The sequence below is a fragment of the Erythrolamprus reginae genome, chromosome 5 (assembly GCF_031021105.1).
Source record: "Erythrolamprus reginae isolate rEryReg1 chromosome 5, rEryReg1.hap1, whole genome shotgun sequence".
NCBI classification, from domain to species: domain Eukaryota; kingdom Metazoa; phylum Chordata; class Lepidosauria; order Squamata; family Dipsadidae; genus Erythrolamprus; species Erythrolamprus reginae.
The window spans coordinates 84,993,676-85,008,357 of NC_091954.1; the positions used below are offsets into that span (position 1 = coordinate 84,993,676).

At 37.0% G+C, this 14,682-nt stretch overlaps 1 protein-coding gene across 1 annotated transcript in view; it reads left to right on the forward strand.

The window, feature by feature from the left end:
• The window catches only part of GRK7 (G protein-coupled receptor kinase 7), a 51,202-nt gene extending 43,914 nt beyond the window's left edge, over positions 1-7,288 (forward strand). Inside the window, exon 4 of the mRNA XM_070753357.1 lies at positions 5,175-7,288. Within this exon, the coding sequence (XP_070609458.1) occupies positions 5,175-5,499 (325 nt within the window). The 3' untranslated portion in view covers positions 5,500-7,288. The remainder of the gene's footprint in view (positions 1-5,174) is intronic.
• The last annotated feature ends 7,394 nt before the right edge of the window (positions 7,289-14,682 follow it).

A 14,682-nucleotide genomic window follows, 5' to 3' on the forward strand; every position in this document is an offset into this window, starting at 1 on the left:
AGTTGCCAAGGTTGGGAAACACTGTTCTATAAAACCGGTCAAAATTGGGAGGAACCCACCTCTGATGTGCATATTTTTGACAGCGTTCAGGATATATTCTCACCATCCTTCTTTTAAATTAATTGAATTTATTTAATATAAATGTTGTCCAATCCCAAATTAATCTCAGTCTGTCTCTATATAACAAAAAAAAAGAAAGATAAACAATAACCATTCAAAACAAAACCAGTAACAAATAAGTTAAAAGCTGATAAACTACAAGATGGCTAAATCTTACCAGTAATAAAATTTAGAAGAGCTTCTATCACCCCAGTCCAAAATCTTGGATAACCCTATCAGAATGAGAACTACCCAATAGAAGCAAAGATAAAATAGGAAGACAAAATGACATACAAAATGACCTGATGCATACAAACCCTTTTGGTTATTAACTGTGCAAAAACAGAGGGGACAAACAATCCCCCCATCAGCAGTGGGCTGGTTCCAGTTCAGACCAGTTTTGCCAACTGGTAGCAGCAGCAGGATGCTCTGCCCACCCACCCAGGATGCTTCTGTGCAGAAGCATCATCAGCGCACACGTGAACCGGTAGCAATGGGTTTAGAACCCACTACTGCCTCCCAATCAGGGGTGGGCTACAAAACCATAGAGGTAGCGGAAATGGAGCTCCACCCCAGAGCACCCAATTTGCACCAAAAGATGTTGAAAGAAAATGCAGGGTGTCCTGCATAAGCCACACCCACAGTGTGGTAGTAAAAAGTTTGGTAGCCCATCTCTGCTCCCAACCCATGTAGGACTTTATTACTAGCACCTTGAATTACACCAGTCTGAAATAGTGGGGCTGGGCCCCCTGGGGGGCACGGAGTGATGCCGGGGGGGTGCATGACCCCAGGGAATGTGCTTTTTTTGCCGCAGGGGGTAGGAGCTTTTTGCACCAAACAAGGGCACACAGCACAGAATAGGAGATATGAAATGCATATAACAATATGGAAAAATATTTAACAGGGATGAAAAGAAAGGAGGAGAAAGACGGAGATAATGAGGCAAACATAAGTCTCCTGAAAGCTAAGATGAGGAAATATGACAAAATGTATGTAGCACTTGGCTTCACTGTGACTGCAGTGGGAGATGAGGAAAGATTGTTATGTTTACTGTGTCTAAAAATGTTGGCATCGGACAGCATGAAGCTCCCCCCGGAGATCAGAACTGCCCCTATCCTTCTTGCCTTTCGTAAAGTTCTTAAGACTGCCGTCAGGCATGGGGGAACTGAGACATCTCCCCCGGGCCTATACAGTTTATACATGGTATGTTTGTGTGTATGCTTGCTTTTAATAATGGGGTTTTTGGTGTTTTTTAAATTATTAGATTTGTTCTTACATTGTCTTTGTTATTGTTGTGAGCTGCCCCGAGTCTACGGAGAGGGGCGGCATACAAATCTAATTAATAATAATAATAATAATAATAATAATAATAATAATAATAATAATAAATAAAGGCATCACTCAAACACATTATACCCCAATCAAGCTGAAAGGCTGCTTGAGTTTTTTCAATGAAAACATGCTGAATATTGTAAGCAATCGTCCCAGCGGGGAGTTGGGGGCGCGCGAAAGGTTTACTTCTTCCCAGCGGGGGCGTAACAGAAAATAATTGAGAAACACTGAATTACACCAAGAAACAAATTGATAACAAGTGCAGCTCAGAGTTTCTTCACTCATTCAACAATCATGCCAGATTTAACCTTCTTACCTATACATTGCTTACTTTCTTTTAATAAAATGTAATTCCTTTGAGATTATACCCAGGGGGAAAATTCAAAATTTTTCTCTACAGGTTCTGTGGGCATTGCTTGCTAGGTATGGCAGGGGAAGGGTACTGCAAAATCTCCATTTTCTCCCCACTCTTTGTTCTGTCGGGCTCTCTGGTAGAATCCTCCCAAAAATGCACAGATACAATTTCAGACACACACATGTTTGAAAATTCAAAACAATGTTCTTTATAATGAAAATTCACTTAAACCAAGCCCTCTTTTGGGATAGCAAAGAGCACTTGTCTCCAAACAAACTGGTAATTTGTACAAGTCCCTTATCAGTTCTGTGATACTTAGCTTGCAGCTGTGAGGCAATTCACAGTCCTTCTTCTTTCACAAAGTGAAACACACTTTGCCCTGGTTTAGTTTCAAAGCGGGGAAAAATCAGCACACAAAAGGTCAAAGTCAGTAAAGCAGTCACAAAACACAATGATCAGATAATCCTCCACAATGGCCAAACCCACAGGCTGCTATTTATAGCAGCCTCACTAATGACCACAGCCCCACCCAACCACAAGTGGCCTCATTTTCTTTGATAATAATCTCTCAGTTCTTGTTGCCTATGCATCGCTCTCCGCATGCGTGGCTGTATCATTAACTCTTGTTCTGAATCCAAGGAGGAGCTAGATAATTGATCTCCTTCTGAGCTGTCTGCCACACTTTCCTCCTCCCTGTCACTCATGTCTTCTTGGTCAGAGGAGCCTTCATCAGCAGATTCCACCGGGGGCAAAACAGGCCTGCAGCATGTGGATGTCTCCCCCACATCCACAGTCCTTGGGGCAGGAGCTGGGCCAGAGCTAACCACAACACTCTTGGGGGAAGGACATTGCAAAATCTCCATTCCCACACCACTCTGGAGCCAACCAGAGGTGGTATTTGTCGGTTCTCCGAACTACTTAAAACTACTTTTCTCCAGAATTTGTCAGAACCTGCTGAATTCCACCCTTCTACCCACTAATACCCCAGTGGCTGAGGAAGATAAAAATTATAGTCCACAAGATTATAAACTAGAAATATTTTTGCTAGGCACAATACCTGAGAAGTATGATAAAGGGAATAAAGATATGACATGTCTTGACAGCAGCAAGTATTGTATTTGCACAGTATTGGAAAATCGAGGAAACACAGAGGATGTTGTAATAAAAATGTTTAGATTGTGCAGAAAATGACAGATTGACATTAAAAAAATATAATGTGAAAATATACAAATAAACTGTTAAATAAAATTATAGTTCATAAATCACCAGTTGAGAGAAGGCTATTATACCGTATATACTCGAGTATAAGCCGAGTTTTTCATCCCAAAAAATGGGCTGAAAAACACAGCCTCGGCTTATACTCGGGTCATTGACAAAGTTACCACACGAGGGCGCCATTGCTTGAGCCAGAGCAAGGAGGCACCAGCTTTTGTCCCCTCTGGCACGCCGCCGTAGTTCCTCTCCCTGCCTCAAGCAAATGAGGCAGCCATTTGCTCCAACCGAGAGGGGGAAATAGCAATGGTGAGTAACTATTCCTTGCTCTATCTGCATTACCCTTAGTCGGATTAAAAAGGCCCCCTGCTGTCAGATTCTCCTCCCCCTCCTTTGAAAGGATTTAAACTGTTTAAAAAATGGTATTTTGTGGTAGTTGCTGTCCTTGCTTGGATAGGATCTAATAATGTGTTATGAGGCAGAGCTAGACAGGAATTCTTTTTCTATCTGTCTATCTTTCTATCTATCTATTTTTCTATCTATCTATTTTTCTATCTATCTATCTATCTATCTATCTATCTATCTGTATCTATTTCTATCTATCTATTTTTCTATCTGTCTGTCTGTCTATCTATCTTTCTATTTATATCTATCTATCTATCTATCTATCTATCTGTATCTATTTCTATCTATCTATTTTTCTTTCTATCTATCTATCTATCTATCTATCTATCTATCTATCTGTATCTATTTCTATCTATCTATCTATCTATCTATTTCTATCTATCTATTTTTCTATCTTTCTATCTATCTATTTTTCTATCTATCTATTTTTCTATCTATCTATTTTTCTATCTATCTATCTATCTATCTATTTCTATCTATCTATCTATTTTTCTATCTGTCTGTCTGTCTATCTATCTTTCTATCTATATCTATCTGTATCTATCTATCTATCATCTATCTATCTATCTATCTATCTATCTGTATCTATTTCTATCTATCTATTTTTCTATCTTTCTATCTATCTATTTTTCTATCTATCTATTTTTCTTTCTTTCTATCTATCTATCTATCTATCTGTATCTATTTCTATCTATCTATCTATCTATCTATTTTTCTATCTGTCTGTCTGTCTGTCTATCTATCTTTCTATCTATATCTATCTATCTATCTATCTATCTATCTGTATCTATTTCTATCTATCTATCTATCTATCTATTTTTCTGTCTGTCTGTCTATCTTTCTATCTATATCTATCTATCTATCTATCTATCTATCTATCTATCTATCTATCTATCTATCTATCTGGTTTTCTATGCTGATAACCTCACAGCAGCTAATGCTGAAGCTCTTCTTTGGATACACTTATTTATTTGTTTGTTTGTTTGTTTGTTTGTTTATTTATTTAATTGGATTTTATGCAATCCCTCTCCAAGGACTCAGGGTGGCTCACAGCATATATAAAAACAGAACAATAATGTAAATCCAATTAATGATGAGAAGGAATCCAGTTTTGAAGGATTTTAACTCTTAGGTTTTAGCTTTGTTCCTGATCGAGCTACTTTTTTTACTTTTTAATTTATTGTTAATATTGTTAATTTGTTTACCCTCTTTTAAATTTACAGAGCTAGTTTACTGGTTTTCTTTAAAATAAATATTCTAAAACATGTCTCAATTAATGTAATTTTATTGTTTTCCATTTTTATAAGTTACCAGTAGCCACTGCATTTTCTAACCTCGGCTTATACTCGGGTCAATACGTTTTCCCAGTTTTTGTGGCAAAAATTGGTGCCTCGGCTTATACTCGGGTCGGCTTATACTCGAGTATATACGGTATATATTTTTAATGCTACTCAAATTATCCACAGGCAAAGAAGGCTAACTAATGAACACTAAGACATTCTCAGCTAAAAGAGAACTATCAGAATGTGATTGATATATTAATCTGTACAATAATGTATTTATCAAGTATTGTCGCCCAATGCGCTATTAAAGCTTCTAATTTGGAAAGTAACAGAGAGCCTCAAATTTAATTAATTAACAAGTCTTTGATTATTTCCTTCCTGTCCCACTGGTAAACCCGCTGCTATGATTAGTACATGCTTGAATATAAATTTGCTTCATAGGACTAGTTTCCTCCTATTTGAAACCCTTTTTTCTTGTTTTGTTACAGGAGTAACGATGATGATCCCAGGAAACATGAATACTTCAAGGCAATAAATTTTCACAGGCTGGAGGCAGGTCTTATTGATCCTCCTTTTGTGCCAGATCCATCAGTTGTCTATGCCAAAGATGTTGCAGACATTGCTGATTTTTCTGAAGCTAAAGGAATTGAGTTTGATGACAAAGACACGGAATTCTTTAAGAGATTTTCTACTGGTGCTATCCCAATACCCTGGCAAGAAGAAGTTATTGAAACAGGACTCTTTGAAGACCTGAATAATCCCAACAGATTAACTGAAGGTGACTCCAAATCTGGAATTTGTTTACTCCTATAAATCTTAAATTAATAACATAAAAGGTGGGAATGTATAATTGAATCTTCCAAGATTTCAAAGGCTCAGAGAAGTTTAACGAGCTGTCATTAACATCATAAAGACAAGCTGATTAATCTGTCCTTTTCCGTGCTGGAAATTTTATGACAAAACTTCAAGATCCTTTTATAATAGTAAAATAATTTAAGAATTTGTGATGGTTTCTGGACAAACAATCATAGCTATTAGGACAGATCACTCTATTTGGGACTGCCACTCTTTTATTATAATTTCACAGTAACACACCTATGTCCTATACAAAGTGGACCCTATTCTTACAAAGAAGAACAAAATTCAAATTGATTTTAGTGATGTAGCGAACTCAGAACGCTTACCGTATTTAAAGTGCTTTCAGGCACAAAACTATTTTTAAAAGCAGCATGTTTCAATTTCTTTTCCTTAAGTTGAAAATAAACATTAGAACTGGTGGGAAAAAGTGGGAAGTTTACAAATAAAAGAGGAAAATATCTGGATCTCATAAAAAATGCTGTGAATAAGATGGCAATTACACAATAAAATTCTCATCTGGAAGAACTAGTTTATCTGCATTGTAGATTAAGCATTTATTAATCAAAGATATTTTTAATACTGGTTTCAATTTCCTATCAGATTTCTTTTCACATTGATGAAGACCATAGTTTAAATTAAACAACTTGACTTCACCAGTTTGTAACTGGTGTTTAAGTAGACAAATACAAATGGGATAGAAATGTTTATTCAATGAACAGTGAATTTAATTCAATTTGTTAACAATGTTTACAAGTGCATTTAAACTTTGAAAAATAATATAGATATATTTGTATAGCATAAATATAATCATCTGGTTCTTATAAATTGCTTTGTGAATGTTTCATATCCAAAATCCATTTATGACATTGTGAACTTAGTTTGTTCAGACCAAAGAATGTGCACTAAAAATGTTGGAATCCTTCATTGAATGTAAGCTATCACTTACACAAATAGCTTGCATGAGAGTCAATTTCCATGTTTGCACTGGAAATTATTGATACAAGAAAAAGTTCTCTCAATTCACCCTCCCAAATCTCTTAGTTTTTTAAAAACGGGGCCTCTCTTGCAAAACAAAACCAAAATAAAAAGAGTTAGATATCTTGGGGGAATTGACGGCTGTAGAAGCTGCAGAGCTATAACTCATGAACATGAAACAATAAAATATCGGTATATCCATAGTGATGTTTCAGAATACTTTCCAACTTGTTTCCAAACTTACTGTATTTATATGCATATTGCCACTCTATTCTGGCAACACAAACTAACTGAAATGTTTCTGATTCAATACAACAATTAAGTAAAATAAATATTTATTCCAGTTTATAATATTGTGTTCATCAATTAATTTATGTGGCTGAATTTAGTTAATTTTTCAGTTAAGAATGCATTATATGCATACCTCTCAATATCCAAAAAGTATACGTTAATTTGCATAAATATCATGACTTCTGCATAAGCCACACGTGGCTCCAATATCTTAGTTTTACTATTCTTGTCTTCCATCTTTCATAATGGCCTTCTTCAGGCAAAAGCAAAACTTAAAAAAATAATAATAATATGGGCAAATAACAGCATCACTATTCCTAAATGGCAACCTAAAGACTGGGAGGGAATCTAAAACACCAGGGAGGTTATAGTCTGAGACCCAAATACAGCAAACAGTGATTCAGGTTAATCTAATTTTTGATATGCTGGTGTGTTAAAATGCTATACAAATAACCCACAGTAAAAAATATGTATAAAAGCTCTGCCTTTTCTCTTTTTTCCTATTGCACCCGCACACATTCAAGTCAGATTATTTTTGACCGGAATTGAATTGTTCAGGAAATATATATTATTTTATTTTCTTTTTGAATTTGAGCCACTCTCCCATCATCAGCTCACTTAACCATCAACCATGTACAGTATCTAGAATTGAACTGGTGATATTACCTAGTTTGGTAATAAAACATCTGCAAGAAAATGACCAAGCTCAGACAGCACCAAGGACACTACAGTATGTAATGAAATCTTACAGTGCAATTAGTTAAAGAATAAGGTGTTCAGATAAAAAGAGGTGTAGTTCAAGAAAGTACAACAAAGAGGCAGGGGAAAGAAAGGAGGAATTGGAAGAAAATTATAATGAGCTCTGAATGCCTTACATCCGGGGGTGGTCAGCAGGTAGGACGGGGTGGAACACAGTTCCACCGGTGGAAATGAAGCTATGTGCCCAGCTCCAGCTGACTATACCACCCTCCCATCCTCGTCCTCGGAAAGCGACAGAGAGACCAACACCGGCAGGAGTTGCAGGGGGGCCATTTCCTCCCCCATCTTTTCTCAACAGCTGATTGACACCTATTCGCCTAGCTAACCAGCCTGAGGCAGGGGGCAACCCAGGAAGGAGAGTGTGGGAAACACGAAGCAAATTGTCACTGCAGAAAGCAAAACTGGTGAGGTTGTAAGTCAAGGACCTAACAGTTCACTTGAACGATGATGATCGTTCAAGCCACTCCCACCTGGTCACATGGCTGGCAAGCCACTCCTAACCAGTCAGATGACCATCAAGCTACACCCACAAAATAAGCCACATCCATAGTGTGGCGGTAAATTTTTGGATGCCCATTACTGCTTACATCACTGAGTTTCCTAAAACATTATTTTGAATAGGTAAAAAATGACTAAAGTATGTATATGAAATACTTTACTTAATTATAAATCTACATGTGATGCTACTCATTTTTAAAATGCATGTTATGGGACATAGGATTCAAATAGGATCTAAATGAGCATTGTCCCATTACATTTTTAGAAGTTCTAAAAAATCCTTTGGTCGACCAAAGCTACATGAAGCCCTCTAATATTAACTGAGTATTTGGTGCTCTGGCAGGCAGCATTTTATTCATCTACTGAGCATGCTGTAGCATTTATATTAATCAATGGCAATCTAAATTATCTGATTTCCTCAGTTTTTAAGTTTTCTAGACTTCTTGTTATGTCCTACTATACTCGAACATTCAAAATGCTTGGCCTATCACTGAGCTGTATTTAGTCATTATCATTGTCATCATCTGCTTTCCCTGCAGCATAATTTTAGGGTTGGATCAAGACAGTCAGGACTGACCAAAAATCCAAGTGACATCTCAGTTCCAACATCTAAACAGAATAGTTCATGATTTTTACTTCAGAAATGGAAGAGCATTCCTCACATATCTAAGTTTTGGTTAAATCTAAGGTGTATACGACAATCAACTCTTGTCTTTCCCAAAGTGCTAATAGACCTCAGATTAGCTCTTCCTCATTCATTTCAGTGATGTGCCTTGAACATAGTATGTCTATCATGTTGTATAATATATGTTATGTAATAAGGTGTTGGGTTATGTAATAAGGTGTATGTTTCAGCCTCTGGATAAAAATCAAAAGTAAAACGGTAGATTTTCTCCAACAGGTTTAGTATATGATCCAGAAAAAAGGCTAGAACTCTTCTTAAAATATATTACCAGTAATATAAGAGTTAGCAGATATTATTCTGTTGACCTTTGCTTTGGGATCAAGACTGAATGGTTTGTTTTTTTCTCAGCATGTTTTTGACCCTGCACTATCACCACGAAAACAACACGTGTTTCATTGTGCTAAGAGAGTACACTGGCAGTACACACCACAATTTTAATTGTTGCTACAAGAAATCTATAATTAGATGACGTTGCAACCTCATTTGGGAGAAGTAAAATTATTAGTCAATTTGCATGGAAGAGGGCAAGGCTGAAAGCCTTATTTCCTTGTTGCATCAAATTTAATGAACACATGAAACAGTTCCTCACTGGGACTATCTGAGGTGATGAAATCCCAGCTAAACACCCTTTTATGTTGCTGCATCTTGAAAAAAACAAGCTCACACATCGAACATTTTTGCCAGTTCAACCGGCAGGTTGCGACAAATAACATTTTATTACAGAGAGTGGGTTTTTTTAAAATAAACATACCTTATATTTGTGAAATTAATGCCAAAAGTAAGAATGGATTGTCAAAATCCCTTCAGGCAACCCAGGGATTAAGACAGTGTTTTTTAACCTTGGCAATGTTAAGACATACAGTATATAGATTTCAAATTCCTGAATTCCCCATCTAGCTATGCTGCGTTAAAATTCACACATCTTAAAGTTTTTACCTTAAAGAATTAACTTAAAACTCTTTTCTGCTTCAAAATTACAGTAGATTTGCAATTCCACTCTTTCTTTTTAGAAATCCCAGTAGGGTATTGCAACTTGATGTATATAGTTCTGTTTCCAATTTGGTATCCCGTGGCCAATAGGACATAAAAATTATACGGACAAGATTTATTTTCTCTTTCCTTTCTCCTTTAGAAAACAGGAAAGATTGCTCAGTGTAAAAAAACACTGTAATTAGGGAATTGATTTTCAGTGTCTGCTCAGTAAGCTGTACAGGATGTTTACCGATTCTGATTACCCAAGCAATGTAATAAAAACCTTAGAATGAAAGCAATACCATAAAGCAGTGTTTCTCAAACTTTTTTCTCTCTCTCAGGAGTCAGGACCCATTCCCTCTTTTAATAATTTTGGAAGACCCCAAAAGATCTTTTGTTTTATGGGTTACATTTATCAATGATTACCAGATTAGGTCCCACAGAGTGGGTCTTCTCCAGGTCCCGTCAACCAAACAATGTCGCTTGGCGGGACCCAGGGGAAGAGCCTTCTCTGTGGTGGCCCCGGCCCTCTGGAACCAACTCCCCCAGAGATTAAAATTGCCCCCACCCTCCTTGCCTTTCGTAAGCTGCTTAAAACCCACCTCTGCCGCCAGGCATGGGGGAACTGAGGTACACTTTCCCCCTAGGCCTTTACAATTTTATGCATGGTATGTCTGTATGTATGATTGGTTTTTATATAATGGTTGTTTAACTGTTTTTAGTATTGGATTATTGTTATATACTGTTTTATTACTGTTGTTAGCCGCCCCGACTCTGCGGAGAGAGGCGGCATACAAATCCAATAAATAAATAAATAAATGAATGAATGAATGAATGAATGAATGCATGAATGAATGAATGAATGAATAAATAAATAAATAAATAAATAAATGTTAAAATCGACACATTCATTTTAAATCAGTTTCAGAAGATGATTGGGGTACACCTAAGGCCCATTTTCCCTGCCCTCTGGGTTGTTTTAACATTACTGATCAAAGTAATTCTTTTGCAATTCTTCTGTGATGACTCCAGCCCTTTGTTATTACTTGTTAAGCCAGTTAACAATGGTAGGCTTAAATGGTTAAAAACAGCAGTGATTTGAAATGAATGATTGAATTATGTTTTCTCCGTGGAGTTTTGCAAAAACATGTTAGAAAGATGTGCGTTAGAAAGATGTGCTAGATATATCATCTAAAACTGATTCCATGCAAATAGAAAAATCAACTGCGCTGTCTACATTTTTGCTTGCCAGCTCTTGTACTAGCGCACATTATGTGTGGGTGAGGTCTAGCAAAACCAGCTTAAGCAATAGCATTAAGCAATCCTGGATTTTCTCTCAAACAGCACTGGGCTCCTAATTCTGCTTTTTTTAAAACATTCGCTTTAGTTATAGAGGTGAATGTTCAGCTGATGAGCAATAGATGTCTTTCACAGAACGTTCTTTAAACTGGGAATTTCTTGCATGGTTACAATACTGACCTGCTGTAACTGATGGGGAAAACGGCAGAGCAAATTATGAGAATCTGAAAACACGAAGTGCTGAAAACCTGACGTAATTAAAAGTCGAAATAAATAAATCTAGTAAAAATACTGGCAGAATAGAAAAGAATATCACCCTACTGGCAAAGAAAAACAAACTTAAAATCTTCCAAATAGATTTTAAGTCAGAATATTCAGAAGCTGGTCTCTAAAATTTGTTTGATGGGATCTGTTAAGTGTAAGGGAGAATTCTAAAGTATCTCTTGTTATAATTAACTCGGAGTTATATTTAAAATGACTATTCCATATTTTAGCTTATTCCACCTGGAGCCTTTTTTTATGAAACACCGCCATCATATTAATTATGATACTCCAACTTAATGCCATAAACACAAATATTCCTCAGATGGTGCCTCTCAGCCAGGGTGAGCTACTGCCCGGATGGGGGGGAACGCAGTGGAGTAGAGAAAATGGAGCTCCACCCCAGAGCACCCAATTTGCACTGAAAGATGTTGAAAGAAAATGCAGGGCGTCCTGCATAAGCCACGCCCACAGTGTGGTAGTAAAAATTTTGGTAGTCTTTCACTGCTCTCAGCTCTCTTTCTGATCTGACATTTTAAAAATTAACAGTGCTTCTTTTTGGGGTTAAATGATAGTTTCCATGTTGGAATTCAGATCCCACCAACATTTTTATTCACAGTTCTAGGTCCATTTTAGTGTAGAGAATATAATACAATAGGTTAGGATAGGATAATAATAATAATAATACAGTAATAATAATAATAATAATAATAATAATAATAATAATAATAATAATAATAATAAATTAGATTTGTAAGCCGCCCCTCTCCGAGGACTCGGAGGATAGGAGAGAAGAGGAGAGGATAGGGGAGGAGAGGAGAGGAGAAGAGAGGAGAATAATAAAAACTTTATTATCACTTTAAATGTACCCTAATCAGCATAAATTAAAATGAATTTTTGTTGCATTCAGTTCTCAAAAGATAGCCATTATGCATATACCCACATATACATACATATATGACACACAGACACATCACAGTGTAGTTTGAATATATACATATGTATGGCAGAAAAAAATCCTGCAAGTTTACACTAAAATGAAAAAAGAGATAAAGGTAAGCAAGTCAGGTATGGCTCATCTTTGGAAATTAGAATATGATGACCATCTGCAACTTTATAAGTTTACCTTCTGAAAAATTGGTGTTTTGTAACTGGCAGCCATTTTGTGAGTGTGCTCAAAAATTCCCAATGTTTATTGCATAAAAAAGTTAAAAACACTGCTTTGCATTACAAGCCAATTATAACCTAGGAGAAGAAATAACACGAAATGCTTTTCTGAACACTGAACAGTAATCAATACTGTTTATTTACAGATGTGCATTGTGGATAATAAGCTAAAACAAGTAGGAGGAAACAACTAAAAATCTCCTGTCGTAAGAAGCATTCCACACATAGCTAAATGTATACAAGTTAATCTCATGCCATTTAAATATAAAGTCAGTGCAGTTTCATTTGATACCTGGAAAGGTAACCAGTGGAGGCTAATTCTGTACAAGAATCCTATACTGTAGTTCAAAAACTTAACTTCCATGGATGGAATACTTACACCATTTTTTCCTCAGGTGCCGAAAGAGCGTGTGTGTGCACTATCACGCACGCACAAGTGCCCATGCCCATAATTCAATGCCTGGGGAGGGCAAAAACCCACCCTCTAGAAGCTGAAAACTACCTATTTTCCCAACTTCTGGTGGGCCTAGTAGGCTCATGTTTCACCCTCCCCAGGCTCCAGAGGCTTCCCTGAAACCGGGGGAGGATAAAAATGCTCTCCCCCATCCATCCAGAGGCTCTCTGGAAGCCAAAAATGCTCTCCCAGGCCTCTGTGTGAGCCAAAAAGCAGGAACTGAGCTAGGACAATGGCTCACGTGCCAGCAGATATAGCTCCGTGTGCCACCTGTGGCAATTGTGCCCTAGATTCGCCATCACTGACTTACACAATAATTTCCCCATGCCCATATTTTATAAATCAAGCTAGTATTGAAGGGCAAAAGGAGATACTGGTTAGTTTGCTTCATTTTTTCCTTTCAACATACTATCAGAAACAAAAGAGGGGATTTTTTTTTTAACTCAACCATTTACACAGGGATGTTCCAAGGAATTTTTCTTTCTTTATAGTCCAAACCAGTGGTGGATTGCTTCCGGTTTGGCCTGGCTCTTAGAACCGATAGCGCCGGTGATGGGAGTCTCTGCCCACCCACCCAGAACGCTTCTGCCTATGCGCAGAAACTTTGCATGGGCATGCAAGCATACACACAAACCATTAGTAAGGGGTTTTAGAACCCACTACTGGAACTCCAAACATACTATATTATGTATTGCTCAACCCAATCAGAGAAGTGGAAAGGAGGGAAGGAGGGAGGGAGGGAAAGAAGAAGAAATGGAGGGAAAAGGAAGGAAGGAAAGGAAGAATGAAGGAAGAAGAAATGGAGGGAACAAAGAAGGAAGGAAGAATGAAATGAATGGAGGGGCAGAGGAAGGAAGGACATTTTTGGGGGGGGGTAAATTTTTTTAAATTTTTCTCTCAACATACATTCAAACAATACAATGTACCATCTAATTTTCCCTGAATAAAATGCGGTATTTTGTCAGTAACTAATATCAATCATCAAAAAAGTTGCAAAAGTTTTTTTTTCTAATGTTGTCATCCAGCTACATACTTTTATTTTAATTAAATTCCCTCCTTAATGTTTCTTCAAAACGTACGACACCAATTATATTTGTAACTTATTCACCATTATGCCAAAGTGCTTCCTTCTTTCTTTATATATTTTTCTATAAACATTTTTATACATTTTTCTATAAACCAAGAAAACCTTGTATAGCCAATCAAATGTTAACAAAAGAAAATTAAAAACAAAGCATAAACATATATGAATTTCAGACCTCTTCCCCCCCCCTCTAAATAGTACATTCCCATTTTGTTTTTTACGTTAAAATAAAGTATGTGCAGTGTGCATAGGGATTTGTTCATAGGGTTTTTTTAATAGTCCGGCCCTCCAACAGTCTGAGGGACAGTGAACTGGCCCCCTGTGTAAAAAGTTTGGGACCCCTGCTCTCAAGATTTTGGGACTATCACTTCTAGAATTTTTATAAATAAAAGGGCAGGATATAAATCAAACAAGAGAAAGATTCCCATCCATTCTGTCTAATGGATCTGGAAACTACAAACTGAAGGAGCCTGGGGTTAACCTGATAAATTAGAGAGTGAAATGTATAGGTCATAAGCTTTTGCTTTTTGGGTTGCCATAGAGCTCGGTGTTTTTTCTGCTCCTGTTTAACATCTACATGAAACCACTGGGTGACCTCATTGGTCATCACAGGATGAGTTATCACCGTTATGCTGATGATGCACCGTTATATATCGCCACCCTAGATGAAGTGAGTGATGCTATGTAGGTTCT